The following is a 14,856-nucleotide window of genomic DNA, read 5'->3' on the forward strand; positions in this document are numbered from 1 at the left end:
GTATAGAAAGGCTCTGCCTGAAACATCTCTGTAATGCTTATTTGACACTTAAACAACAGAACCTGAATGAGTTTTACTACCAAATGGAGATAATCCACCACCACTGGAACTATTTGCTCTGACCTGAGTACAGGAGCTTGAGTACTGAATGCAGATTCCCACTAGCTCCATCACTCCACCTCCGTTAACAACCCTTAGTTATATTAGTTAATCAACCTAGTCATGCCAAATAGCTGGGTGAGGTTTGGGAGTTAGAGCTGTGCAATTTGACATTAAAATTGTGGTGATTGATGCTGTACCATGTGTTCTGAGTCCCCTTCCCCCCATCTTGTTGAATAATCTATCTGTGTATTTCACTGAGATTATTTACTGTGTGACTCCTAAACACCTGGAATTGACATTGGATGGAAAGAAGGTTTGGAAAAATATTTTTTACTAATATCAATCTTCAAGATGCAATATGATCAATTATTTCTGATTTGATTTTTACGGATGGTATGTTACATCACATAAAAATAGAATAAAACCACAGACTCACCTTTGGTAGGACTGACCACATGGTGCTGTTCCAGGGACTTTTGCACATTTTCCTTGTTATTTGTATTTCTCTCATGCACAACCTGCAAAGATGTGCTAAAGAGCTTGGCTGCAACACGAATCCCTGGGGCTGTGTCCTTTGATAAGTTCACCCTAGTCACCTCGTCCTTAACTTGATGTTTAAGGTCACAATCTTTTATTTCTAAACTCCGACTGCACTCTAACACTTGATCGCCATCATTTGTAACATATTCAATAGTTTCCATCTTCACCTCACCCTTCAGTATTCCTCTGGTCCGTTCTTGTCTAAGTCCATTCTTACTCTGACTGTAAATATCCAGATTCTTCCCAGGCTCTGCATCGGCAATGTCCTCTTGTGTGATTGGAGTATCTGGATCAACAGAGACCTCCTGTACTTGTAAGCTGCAGTTGACTCCTATGCTGGACATGTGTGGTGTGCAATCTACAGATGCATCTGTAAGCTCCAAGTGATTACCTACTGCTCGACTCATGACTGGTACTCTGGCTTCCTCGCTTGCATGGACCATATGTGGCTGGGCCATCATGCTGGCGTCAACCATCGTCCTACAAGTGACAAGTGCTACATTCAGCTTTAAGTTGTTCAGTTCGTTATTTGTATCTTCCAGATCAGCCTCAATCATGGAGATATTTGCTTTCTGACCATCAATAATTTCTTGCAGAAATTCAATTTCCTCCTGTGCCTCAGTGGTGAGCCCCAACATTGATTCAACAACTCCCACACCAACATGCCTCATTTCCATTTCCGTTCCAACTGCTACATCTTGAGCAGGTCTCTCTGACTTGTAGTAAAAAACAACCTCATTCATGTCCTTTGTCTCTCCTATACCCACTGACTTTAGCAGCACATTTTTACTTGGAGAAGTTGGGTAACCTCCCAGAGATGGGCCTTTGCAGCATGCTCTGCTCCTTTCTGCAACTGTCAATTTCTCAGTTAGTCGCCTAAGTTCTTTAATTTTACTGGATCTCTTCTCATCGTTGTCACCAACTAAATCAATGTGAAGCTCCACCACCTTCTTGGTTTCTGGTTGGTACTGTGCCACATTCCCTGTGCTATATGACCGCTGCCTCAGGCGGATGGCCTCAGACGGGCTACAGACTTTTCTTTTTTTCAGCTCAACCATAAGCTGCCTCTTCTCCTCATCTACTGCAGAAAGTTTCCTCTCCAGATACGGAATCATTTTCACTTGTTCTTCAAGCTCCTTCAGCCTCCTCAGGCCAGCTGCCATCTGCTCACGGATGTGTTGAAGGTGAGCAGGTGTGATACTTGCGACTGGTGAGCTTCTTCCCGAGTTCATTGGGCTAAAGCTGAAAAAGCCAGTGAATGACGGATTGGAGACTGGGTTAACATCGCCATTTCCTATGGAAGTGTTTTGTTGAACAGATGGGGACTTTTGGCTTTGACTGTATGGATTTATGCCCAATTTGCATCCAGTGCTCAACAATCTGGGTCTCGGTACGTCTTCAGTAGTCAACTGTTCCTGCTGCAGCCTCCGGCTGGTCTCCAGCAATGTCTTTTCCACACGAAGGTTCCTCAGAGAAGACCTTGGGGAAGGTGGTGGAAGAAGACTGTTGGCTGGTGGTGGTGACGTTGCATTTAAGTGCTGACTACAAACAGGATCCTTTATTTCATAAGCAACTGTGTGAGTTTTGAACTTTGGTGTTGTGGGCAATGTTTTAATGTCCTCACTAGTTGAGGAGGACAGTGACTCTGTGGAGGTCCATCCACTGGTACTCGTTGTTGGTTTAATTTTCGGCTTACGATGAATGGTCAGTTTCTTCAGAGTGTTTCCACTCTGAATGTCATCAACATATTTGAGGAAATCCAGATCTAACTGGAAACCATATGGTGTTTCCACAGCATACGGACTCTTCTCACTGTCATCCAACTCATTATACAAAGCATGACTTCCCAGATCTAGGGAATGATAGAACATTGTTACTAGGTTTGCAATTGACAATAATCATTGCACATGAAGATTTTCACATTGAAATAAGTGTTCATTTTGTTGCAAAGAGTAATTTTTGTTTTCAATCTGATGATTGATGAAATAACCCAGATATATCAAGACAGTTAGGAGCATAGAAGAATTTAACCCAGTATATTGCTTTAAGTTAAACTATAGAATTAGTACTAGGGGACACAAATTCAAATGAGTAAAAGGCAATTTTAGGACAGTTATCAGGAAATTCTTCTTCACACAAAAAGTGATCATCATATGGAATCAACTTCCAGACATAATTCTGGAGGCAAAAGCCCTGGAATCATTTAAGAAACAACTGGATGCTGAGTGGGGACCTGTCTTATTGGATCAGCTGAGTCAAATGGCCTTCCTCATCTGCAATTCATTTCTGAATATGATGATGCCATCACGGGGGAAAAAAACTACTGGATCAGAAGTACAACACAGAACATGTCTGCTCTGAGTTTGTCAAATGGAGGAATTCCAGGTATCCACATGATGATGGTATATTTCCAATGATTCAACTTTAGTACAGCCTGTGGAGAATGTGTATAATGGCCTGGAACACCCATACGCTTCATTAAATTGAATTACGTGGCTGCATCCCATGATTTGGATAACTGAAAGCTCAGAATAATGTCAGAGAGTTGGAAGTTCACAATAGAGATGCTGTAGTTAATTAAGAGAGCTCTAGGTTGGTTGGATTTTTAACTGGGCACTCATAGGCACCCAGGACCAAGAGTGAAAATGATTTTTGTAAAGGGATGATGGAAGCATCACACTTCAGCTCCCATTCTAGGCTGCAGAAATGGCTGCAATGTTGATGAGGAGAAGCCTGCTAGTGGGTACAACAGTGGGTGCTTACCTGGGATACTCATATTCATTTGTGCCGGTCGTGCCATCTCTCCTCAAATGTTCACCGTGCCCATGAAATGAACAGGAAATTGTGCTTCCAACCAATTAGGCTGCCTGGAATAAAACACAAGGGAAAGGTAATGCCACTGCCCTTGTATCAAGGCACAGTTGGACGCTGTTGCTCAGAGCTCATTGAAGATGAATGCTGGTTTGAGTCTCCCACTCCACTCAGTTCCTGACCTGAGAGCTGTCAAGTGAAGGCTGTGGTATTGTCTTCCAAAAGGAAGAAGAACTGTCAGGAGTCTCCTGCCTGCTGCCCAGCTACAGGGGACAATGTTATCCTAACCTTCCCATCAGGAAACTGATGAGATTGGGGGCAGCACTGTTTTTAAACACTGCCTGATTTTACTCACCATTGAAGTGAATGGAGTCATACTGGGCAGAGTGTACAACTGCCATTTCACCCAATCGGATGGGTTTCCCACCTGGTGAGTTGGGTTAAATAGCCACAATGGCTGAATAGAGAAATTCTGTTTTTATTACGTTTTATTTTTGGAATTTTTAAAAACTTTTTTCTGGAATCAAAACCTGTGATGCTCTTCATTTATTCACAAAAACTGTAAATCGGTGACCTTAGATATAAATAAAGGAGAATGACAGATAATGGAAATATCTTCAAAGAGCTCCAGAGACAGACATTGGAGTCACCAACACAGATCCTGGGATCCAGTCCAAGGCGGGTTCCAACCTCCTCCTCTCCCAGTAGGTCAACTTCATGCACTCCTGCCTAAGATGTTCAGGGACAAGGAAGTGTGGATGGCAGGCAATGGATATGAATTGGAAGGTGAATAGGAGGGAGTGGGACTTGTATTCAGAGCCAGCTTGGCAGTAAGTGGAGTGAGGGGGCCCCACCATTGTGCTTATTGTGGCTCCTGCACTGACAGGGGCCAGAAGTACATACTTTGCAGGCTGCAGGAGGACATGGGTGTGGGGGAAAGGACAGGAATTATCAGTGGTAAATGTGTAGCAAACAAATTCACTCCCAGTAGTGTCTGATTTAGCACATTCTGATAACAGACAACGCAATTGGAGGGAGGGGAGAGAAGGTCTCACATGATGTGCGCGGGGCCCTATGACCTGCAACATTCTGTTAAATATAGTTGGAGAGGTCGTCAGGAATACTACTCTGCAAATAATCTCACTGGCTAGCGGCTTCTCAAAGGTAGGCGATTCACTGAATAGGGCATACAATACTTATTAAGAAGCAAGCCAGTGATCGAGCCACCTCGCAATCTCATAACATGAGCATCTGTTTAATTTCCTAACAATCACGCACAATAACTCTGTGTTCAGTTCTACTTGATGCTCCACACCTGGAGATGCTGCCACCCAAGGGACCTTTTGCTGCTGTTTCTTCATCAACCATGATGGTTTGCTCTGGTATATCTGAGACTGAGATATATCTCAGACCGAATGTTGGCATATCTCAGACCGAATGTTGGCATATTCCAGACTGCATGCTGGTATATCTCAGACTGAATTTTGGTATATCTCAGACCGAATGTTGGTATATTCCAGACCGAATGTTGGCATATTCCAGACTGCATGCTGGTATATCTCAGACTGAATTTTGGTATATCTCAGACTGAATGTTGGTCTATCTCAGACTGAATGTTGGTATATCTCAGACTGAATTTTGGTATATCACAGACTGAATTTTGGTATATCACAGACTGAATGTTGGTATATCTCAGACTGAATGTTGGTATATCACAGACTGAATGTTGGTATATCTCAGACTGAATGTTGGTATATCTCAGACTGAATGTTGGTATATCACAGACTGAATGTTGGTATATCAGACTGAATTTTGGTATATCACAGACTGAATGTTGGTATATCTCAGACTGAATTTTGGTATATCACAGACTGAATGTTGGTATATCTCAGACTGAATGTTGGTATATCACAGACTGAATGTTGGTATATCTCAGACTGAATGTTGGTATATCACAGACTGAATGTTGGTATATCTCAGACTGAATGTTGGTATATCACAGACTGAGTAACCACTTAACTGGCAGTTCCTCCATCTGCTTCTCAATCAGTGCAGTGGGATATTGCCCAGCCCAACCCCTCCATTTGTATCACTAATTCCCCAATGATTGTCATGAGAAAAAGTCCAGGACAAAAAAAATCCCTTTAGCCCATCTAGTTTGTGCTTCTGGAGATCCAGGTAACCAGTCAGTATTGAAAGCAGTCAAAGAGACCTCAACTTATGGGTTTCCTAGATGCACTGACCAGTTGTTCAAGGGCCTGGGAAGCAGAGCAGTACACTGCTGTGTACTTATACTGTGCGTGTACAGATGTGGAATTGGGAGAGATTGCTGGTGGGAATTAATACATCTCAGAATCTAGGTATCATCAAAGTAACAGAAAAAACATCAGTTAGAGAGAGATACGAGGAGGAGCAGGAGCAGTCAGAAGATTACAGAGGCAAAGATGAATGAATGGGAGTTTTGGATATTTTAAAATATAATTGGGAATTTTGATTTCTGTGTTATAACTTAGTGGTTACTCTGTTCTACTGCCCATTCTCCAGGTGGCTGTGGTCACACTAACAGATGGCTGCTTCATCCATTTCACACCCCAATTCATTTAATTAGAATCATATTAGTTCTCATTCCCAATGCATTTTTACGGGAAATTTCTGGCTTGTATCAGAAAACTATGCATCAGTGAGCATAGCATAGCATTAGCATAGTGGGGAAAACTTGATACTCAGATTAATCTCCAGAAATATTAGCAATGACTCCTTGTAACTAAGCTGCATTCATTTCAAATGATGGGAAATAAATAGTGCTGGTAGAAAGTTACATGTTGCTGAACTCAATAGTCGCATCTGTAGTCAATTTACAGTCTGTCCTTTACCTTCAAAAGCTCATTATTATCATGGTCTTTTCAATTTTTTAGCTTTGTTTCCAGGATGTGGGAGACACCAACAAGGGAACATTTATTACCCATCGCAGACTCGATTGCTCTAATGCTATCTTGGTTTGTCTCCACCCACCACTTCCTATAAATTTCACATCATCCAAAACTCAGTTGCCACATCCCATCCCACACCAAGTCACCCTCAACACACCCCATCGTCACGGGCTTGCACTGGCTCCCGCTACCTGAAAGCCTCAAATTTTAAATTTTTATTCTTCTGTTTAAATCCTTCCATGGCCTCATCCATCTCCGCCCCCACCAATAACTTCATCCAGCATTATGAACTGCCACTCTCCCATCCTGCCTGTACTCTCCATTCTCCTTGTGTGTCTCCCTCCCTTCGCCTCACAACAGCTGACTGTGCCTTTAGCCACCTCGGCCCCACTGGAGTCCTGTGTTCTTACAAACATACAGATGGGCAGTATCAGTTAGCAGAAACTAATTTCCCTATTTTGGCCGAATAAACATTTCATATAAAAAGACCTCCTGAGGGAGTCAGAGAAGAATTTTCCAGAGTATGTCTTCCTCTTATTGGCCCTGGGTTTTTCTTGCCTTTCCCAGGAGATTGGCTGGCTGCGAGGCTGGGGGTGGAGTTAGTGTCTAGTCCTGATGATTCAACTATCATGAGTGAGGCAGACTTGATGGATCAGCTGGTCTTTTCCACCTGTCACTTTCCTATGCTCATAAAATATAGAACATCTTATGAACTGTAATGGGATGGATCCTGGGTTGGTAATAACCTCCAACAGAAACCTCAATAGCAATAGGCCTTTTACTCACTCTCCAGACACCAGACACAAGTTGTTCAGTAAGAAACAGCACCAACATTAAACTGTATGAAGTTTTAAAACAATTAATACACTGCAGGAGGTTATCAGGTAGTAACACAACTTGTGGCCCAAAAACAGGCATCAAACTTTCCTCTCACATCTTTCCATTATCTGCCCTAATTATTTGTTTGCATTATAATTATAAGTTATAATGCTCAATACCCCAGTGGCATTGAACGAGCTCCTCATAAATATGAGGCATATTTACTCGGGTCCTTTAAATCAAGTCATCTGAGGATCATTAAAACATATTCTAACTCCGGCATTCATTAAAAATGACAATGCTCTGGAATTCTGTTAGATAATACATGCATCACAGCCGCACAACATGCATTCTCCCCACGCACGAGCTGACATGTTTTGTATCAACAAAGACATTTAATCGGCGTTTGTCACATAGCAGACTACACACGTATCAGGCTGCATCTGTTACTGTCACCAAGATTCCTCCCAGCAAACTGCAGTCATTAATGTCATCAGCATTCCTCACACCACACTGTAGCTGTTACTGTCACCAGGATTCCCTGCACCAGACTGCACACATTACAATGCTGACAAATCTCAAATGGGAGGCTGCACCTGCTCAGCTTCTGCTTGGAGGCAATAAGTTGCAGTGAACAACTGTGATCTCACATGTTCAAAGGATTCACTCAAAGGGTTGTGAATCTTTGGCATTCTCTCCCCCAGAGAGTTGTGGATGCTCCACCATTGAATATATTTAAGGCTGGGATAGACCAGTTTTTGGTCTCTCAGGGAATCAAGGGATATGGCGAGTGGGCAGGAAAGTGGAGCTGAAGCCAAAGATCAGCCATGATTGTATTGAACGGCGGGCGGATCAGGCTCGATGGGCCGTATGGTCTACTCCTGCTCCTATTTCATGTGTTCTTGCGTAACACCAAAATTTCCCAGACATAGTGCAGTTTTTTTAATTTATGCATTCAAGGAATGACAGTATTGCTGGCAAGGCCTGCATTTATTGCCCATCCCCAATTCCCCTTGAGAAGGTGGTGGTGAGCTGCCTTCCTGAACTGCTGCAGTCTGTGTGGTGTAGGTACAGCCACAGTGCTGTTAGGGATTTTGACCCACTGATGCTGAAGGAACAGTGATATAGTTCCAAGTCAAGATGTTGTGTGACTTGGAGGGGAACTTGGAGGTGCTGGTGTTCCAATTCACGCACTGCCCTTGTCCTTCTAGATGGTAGAGGTCACGTGTTTGGAAGATGCTGTTGAAGAAGCAAGTTGCTGCAGCGCATCTTGTAGATGGCACACATTGCAGCCACATTACGCCAGTGGTGGAGGAAGCGAATGTTTAACATGGTAGATAAGATACCGGTCAAGTAGATTGCTTTGTTCTGGATGATGTTGAGCTTCTTGAGTGTTGTTGGAGCTGCACTCATCCAGGTAAGTGGAGAGTATTCCATCACACTCCTGACTTGTGCCTTGTAGATGGTGAAAAGGCTTTGGGGAGGCAGGAAGAGTGTCATTTGCTGTAGAATATCCATCCTCTGATCTGCTGTTGTAACCACAGTATTTATATGGTTAGTCCGGGGTTAAGTTTCTGGTGAACTGTAACCCCAGGATGTTGATGGAAGGGGATTCAGCAATGGTAATGCCATTGAATGTCAAGGGAAGCTGGTTGGATTCTCTCTTGTTGGAAATGGCCATTGTCTAGCACTTGTGCGCTGCAAATACCACTTAGCAGCCCAAGCCCAGATGTGCCCAGGTCTTTCTGCATGCAGACAAAATGCTTCATTATCTGAGATGTTGCGAATGGATCTAAACACTGTGTGAACATCCCCACTTCTGATTTTATGAAACAAGAAAGTTCATTGATGAAGCAGCTGAAGATGGTTGGGCTTTGGACACTGCCCTGAGGAACTCATGCAGTGAAGTCCTGGGCTGAGATGATTGGCCTCCAACAACCACAATCATCACCTTTTGTGCTAGGTATGACTTCAGCCAATGGAGAATTTTACCCCTGACCCCCGTTGGCTTCAGTTTTACTGGGGTTCATTGATGCCACACTCAGTCAAATGCTGCTTTGATATTAAGGGAAGTCACTCTCACCTCACCTCTGGAATTCAGCTCTTTTGTCCATGTTTGGGCCAAGGCTGTAATGAGGTCTGGAGCCGAGTGTTCTGGGTGGAACCCAAACCGAGCATTGGTAAGCAGGTTAATGGCGAGTAGGTATTGCTTGATAGCACTGTCGACGTCACCTTACATCACTTTGCTGATGATTGAGATTAGGCTGATTGGGTAGTAATTGGCTGGATTGGATTTGTGCACAGAACATACCTGGGCAATTTTCCACTTTGTCTGGCAGGTGCCTGTGTTGTAGCTGTACTGGATTAGCTTGGCTATGAGAGCGGCTAGTTCCAGAGCACAAATCTCAGCACTACAGCCAGGATGTTGTCAGGGCCCCACAGCCTTTGCTGTGTGCAACGCACTCAGCTGTTTCTTGATATCACTTGGAGGAGATCAAGTTGGCTGAAGACTGGCATCTGTGATAGTGGGGACCTCAGGAGGAGACCCAGATGGATCATCCACTCTGCACTTCTGACGGAAGATAGTTGCAAATGCAGTCGTCAGGACTCGGCCAGTTCAGTCAGTAGTGGTAATATCAATCCACTCTTGGTGATGAACATTGAAAACCTCCACCCAGAGCACATTCTGTGCCTTTGCTACCCTCAGTGCTTCTTCCAAGTGGTGTTCAACATGGAGAAGTACTGATTCATCAGCTGAGGTAGAGTGATAATCAGCAGAAGGTTTCCTTGCACATGCTTGGCCTGGCAAGAAAAGCCTTCATGGGTGCGATGTCAATGTTGAGGACTCCCAGTACCACTCACTCCCAACTGTGTATCACTGGGCCATCACCTCTGTCCTGCCGGTAGAAAAAGACGTATGCAGCGATGGTGACAGAGGAGTCTGGGATGTTGGCTGATAGATATGATTCTGGGAGTATGACTATCTCAGCTTGTTGCTTGACTGGTCTGTGGGACATCGCTCCCACTTCTGCCACAAATCCCCAGTTTTAGTGAGGAGGATTTTAAGTTTCGACTGTGATGGGTGTGCCTTTGTCATATCCGAATCTGATGCCTAGGTCAGGGTGGTCAGACCCATTTTATTCTTATTCAACTTTTTTGCAGCATTTAGATACAACTGAGTGGCTTGCTAGGCCTTTTCAGAGGGCAGTTAAGAGTCAACCAAATTGCTACGGATCTGAAGTCACATGTAGGCCAGACCAGGTAAGGACAGCAGATTTCCTTCCCTAATGAGCATTAATGAAACAGGTGAACAACAATCCAGTGGTTTTGTGGTCTAGATATATTTAGTTAATTGAATTCAAATTGACAAACTGCTCTGATTAGATTTGAACTCATGTCTCTGGATTATTAGCCGAGGCCTTTGGTTTGCTAGTCCAGTAGCATACTGTACTGGTGGTAGCTGCTAGCTCTGGGAATACATGTATCCCTCACCCACATTGTATCATGGAATGTGTGTAATTCATACATTTTTCTCTCTTATCTATTTCTTGATGGAAACACCATCCCTCGCACACAAAGTGCACAGAATCAATCCCCACAGCTGAATAAAGGCATTCTACATTGTTCATCTCGCAGCCAATGAACAGAACCAGCTGTCAGTCGTACAGCTGAACCCGACAGCACAAGCCCTAAGGTGCAGCCTTAACACTGCAGTTATGTCATGGAACAGCACAACGAGGGTTGAAGATAATACTTTAGCTATTCACAGGCATCAGGGAAGCAGGTAGCTTTCACCCTAATGAGACTAAAATCTATCCCCGCTCAAATATAAATTAAAAGGCCTCCACTTCATTCCGCTTCCTGCTTGGACAATGTCCAATAGCTGGTCAGTTTCCTATATACGACACTGTTTGAAGCAAAATGTCTAAACACAATGGGTATCGCAGGGGAGCAGATGGGCATGGGGAGTGTCGCTCTCAGTAATGGGATGTCTGGGTCTGTCTCTTGGTTGCAGGGTGACGAGTAGGGAGAGATAGCCAAACCTCCATTGTGCCAATCAAATCTTTTGAACATGAATGCCACAATCATATTAAGGTCTGGTTATTTTTGCTGAATGTTAAGTGGTAATTTTCTTTTACAGCTGACATTTCTTATGAGAGGGGGAGAGAGACAGGAGTGAGTTCCAAAGAGTTAGACAAAGGCCAGGAAGCAGTGCTGATACAGGGCAGGAAGGCAAATTTCCACTTTTTCATTTCTCCCTGGTCTTTCAACCTATTTTCTAGCAAGTGCAGCAACTGTCCCTCCTTTTCTGTCTAGAATTAGCTACGAGTTTATCAAACGGTTAAAAGCAAGCTGAATCTTAACTAACACCAGCTGCATGGTCAGATACAGATCAGGGAGGTGCTTCCTTTAACCTCACCAGCAGAAGGATTGACTGTTTCTGCAGGCGTGATTTACTGCAAGTAAACATCAAGCCAGCTCCAAAGAAAATTAGCTGATGCCAAAACCTCCAGCTCCAGGATAACCCAGTCTCAGGGAAACTATTGTGTTCAGGCAGCTTTGCTCCATTCATCCTTGTGCCAATGCTTCACCTTAAAGAAACAAACCCATCATGAAAAACAGCTTGGCAATCCTGGTGTGTAAATTCCAGGACAGGTTTTACAGCATCACCTTCTCTTTAAAGGGACTCCGACATTATGGAGTATTAAATACAAATGTAAACAAGCCCATGAGAGTTACAGGGAGACTTTCTTTCTCTTGGTTCACATGACCTGCTGTTGGCCTGTTAAACACACAGCCCCATTCAGTATGCCACTGTTTTGTGTCATTTTGAGGTACAGCCGTATGGGGGAAATGGATAGGCATCAAAACCCTTATCGTCATCCACCGGCAGGACAGTCACACAAGAAGTGGCAGCCACAGTGGTAAACAGTCAGGAGGGAGTGGCCCTGGGAGATCTCAACATTGACTCCAGACCCCATGAGGTCTCATGGCATCAGGTCAAACATAGGCAAGGAAACCTCCTGATTAGCATCTACTGCCCTCCTTCAGCTGGTGAATCAGTGCTTCTCCATGTTGAACACCACTTGGAAGAGGCATGAGGGTAGCAAGGATGTAGAATGTACTCTGGATGGGGGTCTTCAATGCCCAGCACCAAGAGTGGCTCAGTAGTACCACTACTGACCGAGCTGGCCAAGTCCTGAAGGACATATCTGCCAGACTAGGCCTGTGACAGATGGTGAGGGAACCAACAAGAGGGAAAAATCTGCTTGACCTCATCCTCTACCTGTCGCAGATGCATCTGTCTATGATAGTATTGGTAGGCGTGACCACCATACAGTCCTTTTGGAAATTTAAGTATTTAGATGAGCACCTGACATGCCATAGCATGCAAGGCTACGGGCCGAGTCCTGGAAAATGGGATTAGAATAGATAGGTGCTTGACAGTCAGCATGGACACGATGGGCCAAAGGGTGTGTTTCTGTGCTGTATGACCCTATGAGGCGCAAGGGGAGAGCCAACTGTGCAACAGCCCCAACAAACAAATTTCTCTGCAGCACCTGTGGAAGAGCCTGTCACTCCAGAATTGGCCTTTATAGCCACTCCAGGCGCTGCTTCACAAACCACTGACCACCTCCAGGCGCGTATCCATTGTCTCTCGAGATAAGGAGGCCCAAAAGAAAAAAGAAAAAGAAGAATGACCCTATGACATCTAAATGAAATCCCACCTTCACACTGAGGATACCCTCCATCATGTTGTGTGATACTACCACTGTGCCAAATGGGATAGTTTTTGAACAGATCTAGCAGCTCAAAACTGGGCATCCATGAGGCGCAGTGGGCCATCAGCAGCAGCAGAACTTTATTCAACCACAATCTGTAACCTCTTGGCCCGACATATCCCTCACTCCACCATTACCATCAAGCCAGGAGATCAAACCTGGTTCATTGAGGAGTGCTGAAGAGCATGCCAGGAGCAGCACCAGGCATACTTAAGAATAAGGTGCAAATCTGGTGAAGCTACAACACAGGACTACATGCATGCTAAACAGCGGAGGCAGCATGCGATAGACAGAGCTAAGCAATCCCACGACCAACGGATCAGATCAAATCTCTGCAGTCCAGCCACATCCAATCATGAATAGTGGTGGACAATTAAACAACTAACTGGGCGAAGAGGGTCCACAAACATCCTCATCCTCAATGATGGGGGAGCCCAGCACTTCAGTGCAAAAGACAAGACTGAAGCATTTGCTACCATCTTCAGCCAGAAGTGCTGAGTAAATGATCCATCTCGGCCTCCTCCTGAGTGTCCAGATGCCAGTCTTCAGCCAATTCGATTCACTCCACGTGATATCAGGAAATGGCTGAAGGCATTGGATATAGCAAAGGCTATGGGCCCTGACAACATTCCAGCAGTAGTGCTCCAGAACGAGTGCCCCTAGCCAAGCTGTTCCAGTATAGCTACAACACTGGCATCTACCCAACATCGTGGAAAATTGCCTGGGTATCTCCTACCCATAAAAATCAGGACAAATCCAATACAGCCAATTATCGTCCCATCAGTCTACTCCAATCATCAGCAAACTGATGGAAGGCGTCATCAACAATGCCATCAAGTGGCACTTACACAGCAGTAACCTGCTCATTGTTAGGGTTCCGCCAGGGCCACTCAGCTCCTGACGTCATTACAGCCAAACTTGGACAAGAGAGCTGAATTCAAGAAGTAAAGTGATTGTGGCTGACTTTGACATCAAGCCAGCATTTGACCGAAGTATGGCGTCAAGGAGCCCTTGCAAAATTGAAGTCAATGGGAATCGGGGGAAAGCTCTCCACTGGCTGAAGTCATAACTAGCACAAAGGAAGATGGTTGTGGTTGTTGGAGGCCAAACCTCTAAGCCCAGGACATCACTGAAGGAGTTCCTTAGGCCCAACAATCTTCAACTGCTCCATCATAAAGTCAGAAACGGGGATGTTCACTGATAATTGCACGGTGTTCAGTACCATTTGTGACTCCTCAGATACTGAAGCAGTCTGTGTCCATATGCAACAAGACCTGGACAACATTCAGGCTTGGGCTGATAAGTGGCAAGTAATGTTTACGCCACACAAGTACCAGGCAATGATCATCTCCAACAAGAGAGAATCTAACCAACTCCCCTTGACATTCAATGGCATTACCATCGTTGAATCCCCCATCATCAGCATCCTGGAGGTTACCATTGACTAGAAACTTAATTGGATCAGCCATATAAATACTGTGGCTATAAAAGCAGGTCAGAGGCTGGGAATTCTGTAGCAAGTAACCACCTCCTGACTCCCCAAAGCCTGTCCACCATCTACAAGGCACAAGTCAGGAGTGTAATGAAATACTCTCCACTTGCCTGGATGAGTGCAGATCCAGCAACACTCAAGAAGCTCGACACCATCCAGGACAAAGCAGCCTGCTTAATTGGCACCCCATCCACTACATTAAACATTCACTCCCTCCATGACCGACACACAGTGGCAGCAGTATGTACCAGCTACAAGATGCACTGCAGCAACTCATCATGGCTTCTTTAACAGCACCTTCCAAGCCCATGAACTCTACCACCAAGAAGGACAAAGGTAGCAGATGCATGGGAACACCATCAAGTTCCCATAAGTAAGT

At 44.6% G+C, this 14,856-nt stretch overlaps 1 protein-coding gene across 1 annotated transcript in view; it reads right to left on the bottom strand.

Moving 5' to 3' along the window:
* Positions 1-14,856, bottom strand: part of kank3 (KN motif and ankyrin repeat domains 3) — a 70,159-nt gene that overhangs the window by 34,814 nt on the left and 20,489 nt on the right. The window contains exons 2-3 of the mRNA XM_068016427.1: positions 3,406-3,509; positions 539-2,494 (exon numbers count right to left, since the gene is read on the bottom strand). Coding sequence (XP_067872528.1) covers positions 539-2,494; positions 3,406-3,442 — 1,993 coding nt within the window. The 5' untranslated portion in view covers positions 3,443-3,509. The remainder of the gene's footprint in view (positions 1-538; positions 2,495-3,405; positions 3,510-14,856) is intronic.

This window comes from Heterodontus francisci, chromosome 36 (genome assembly GCF_036365525.1).
Source record: "Heterodontus francisci isolate sHetFra1 chromosome 36, sHetFra1.hap1, whole genome shotgun sequence".
In the NCBI taxonomy this organism is placed as follows: domain Eukaryota; kingdom Metazoa; phylum Chordata; class Chondrichthyes; order Heterodontiformes; family Heterodontidae; genus Heterodontus; species Heterodontus francisci.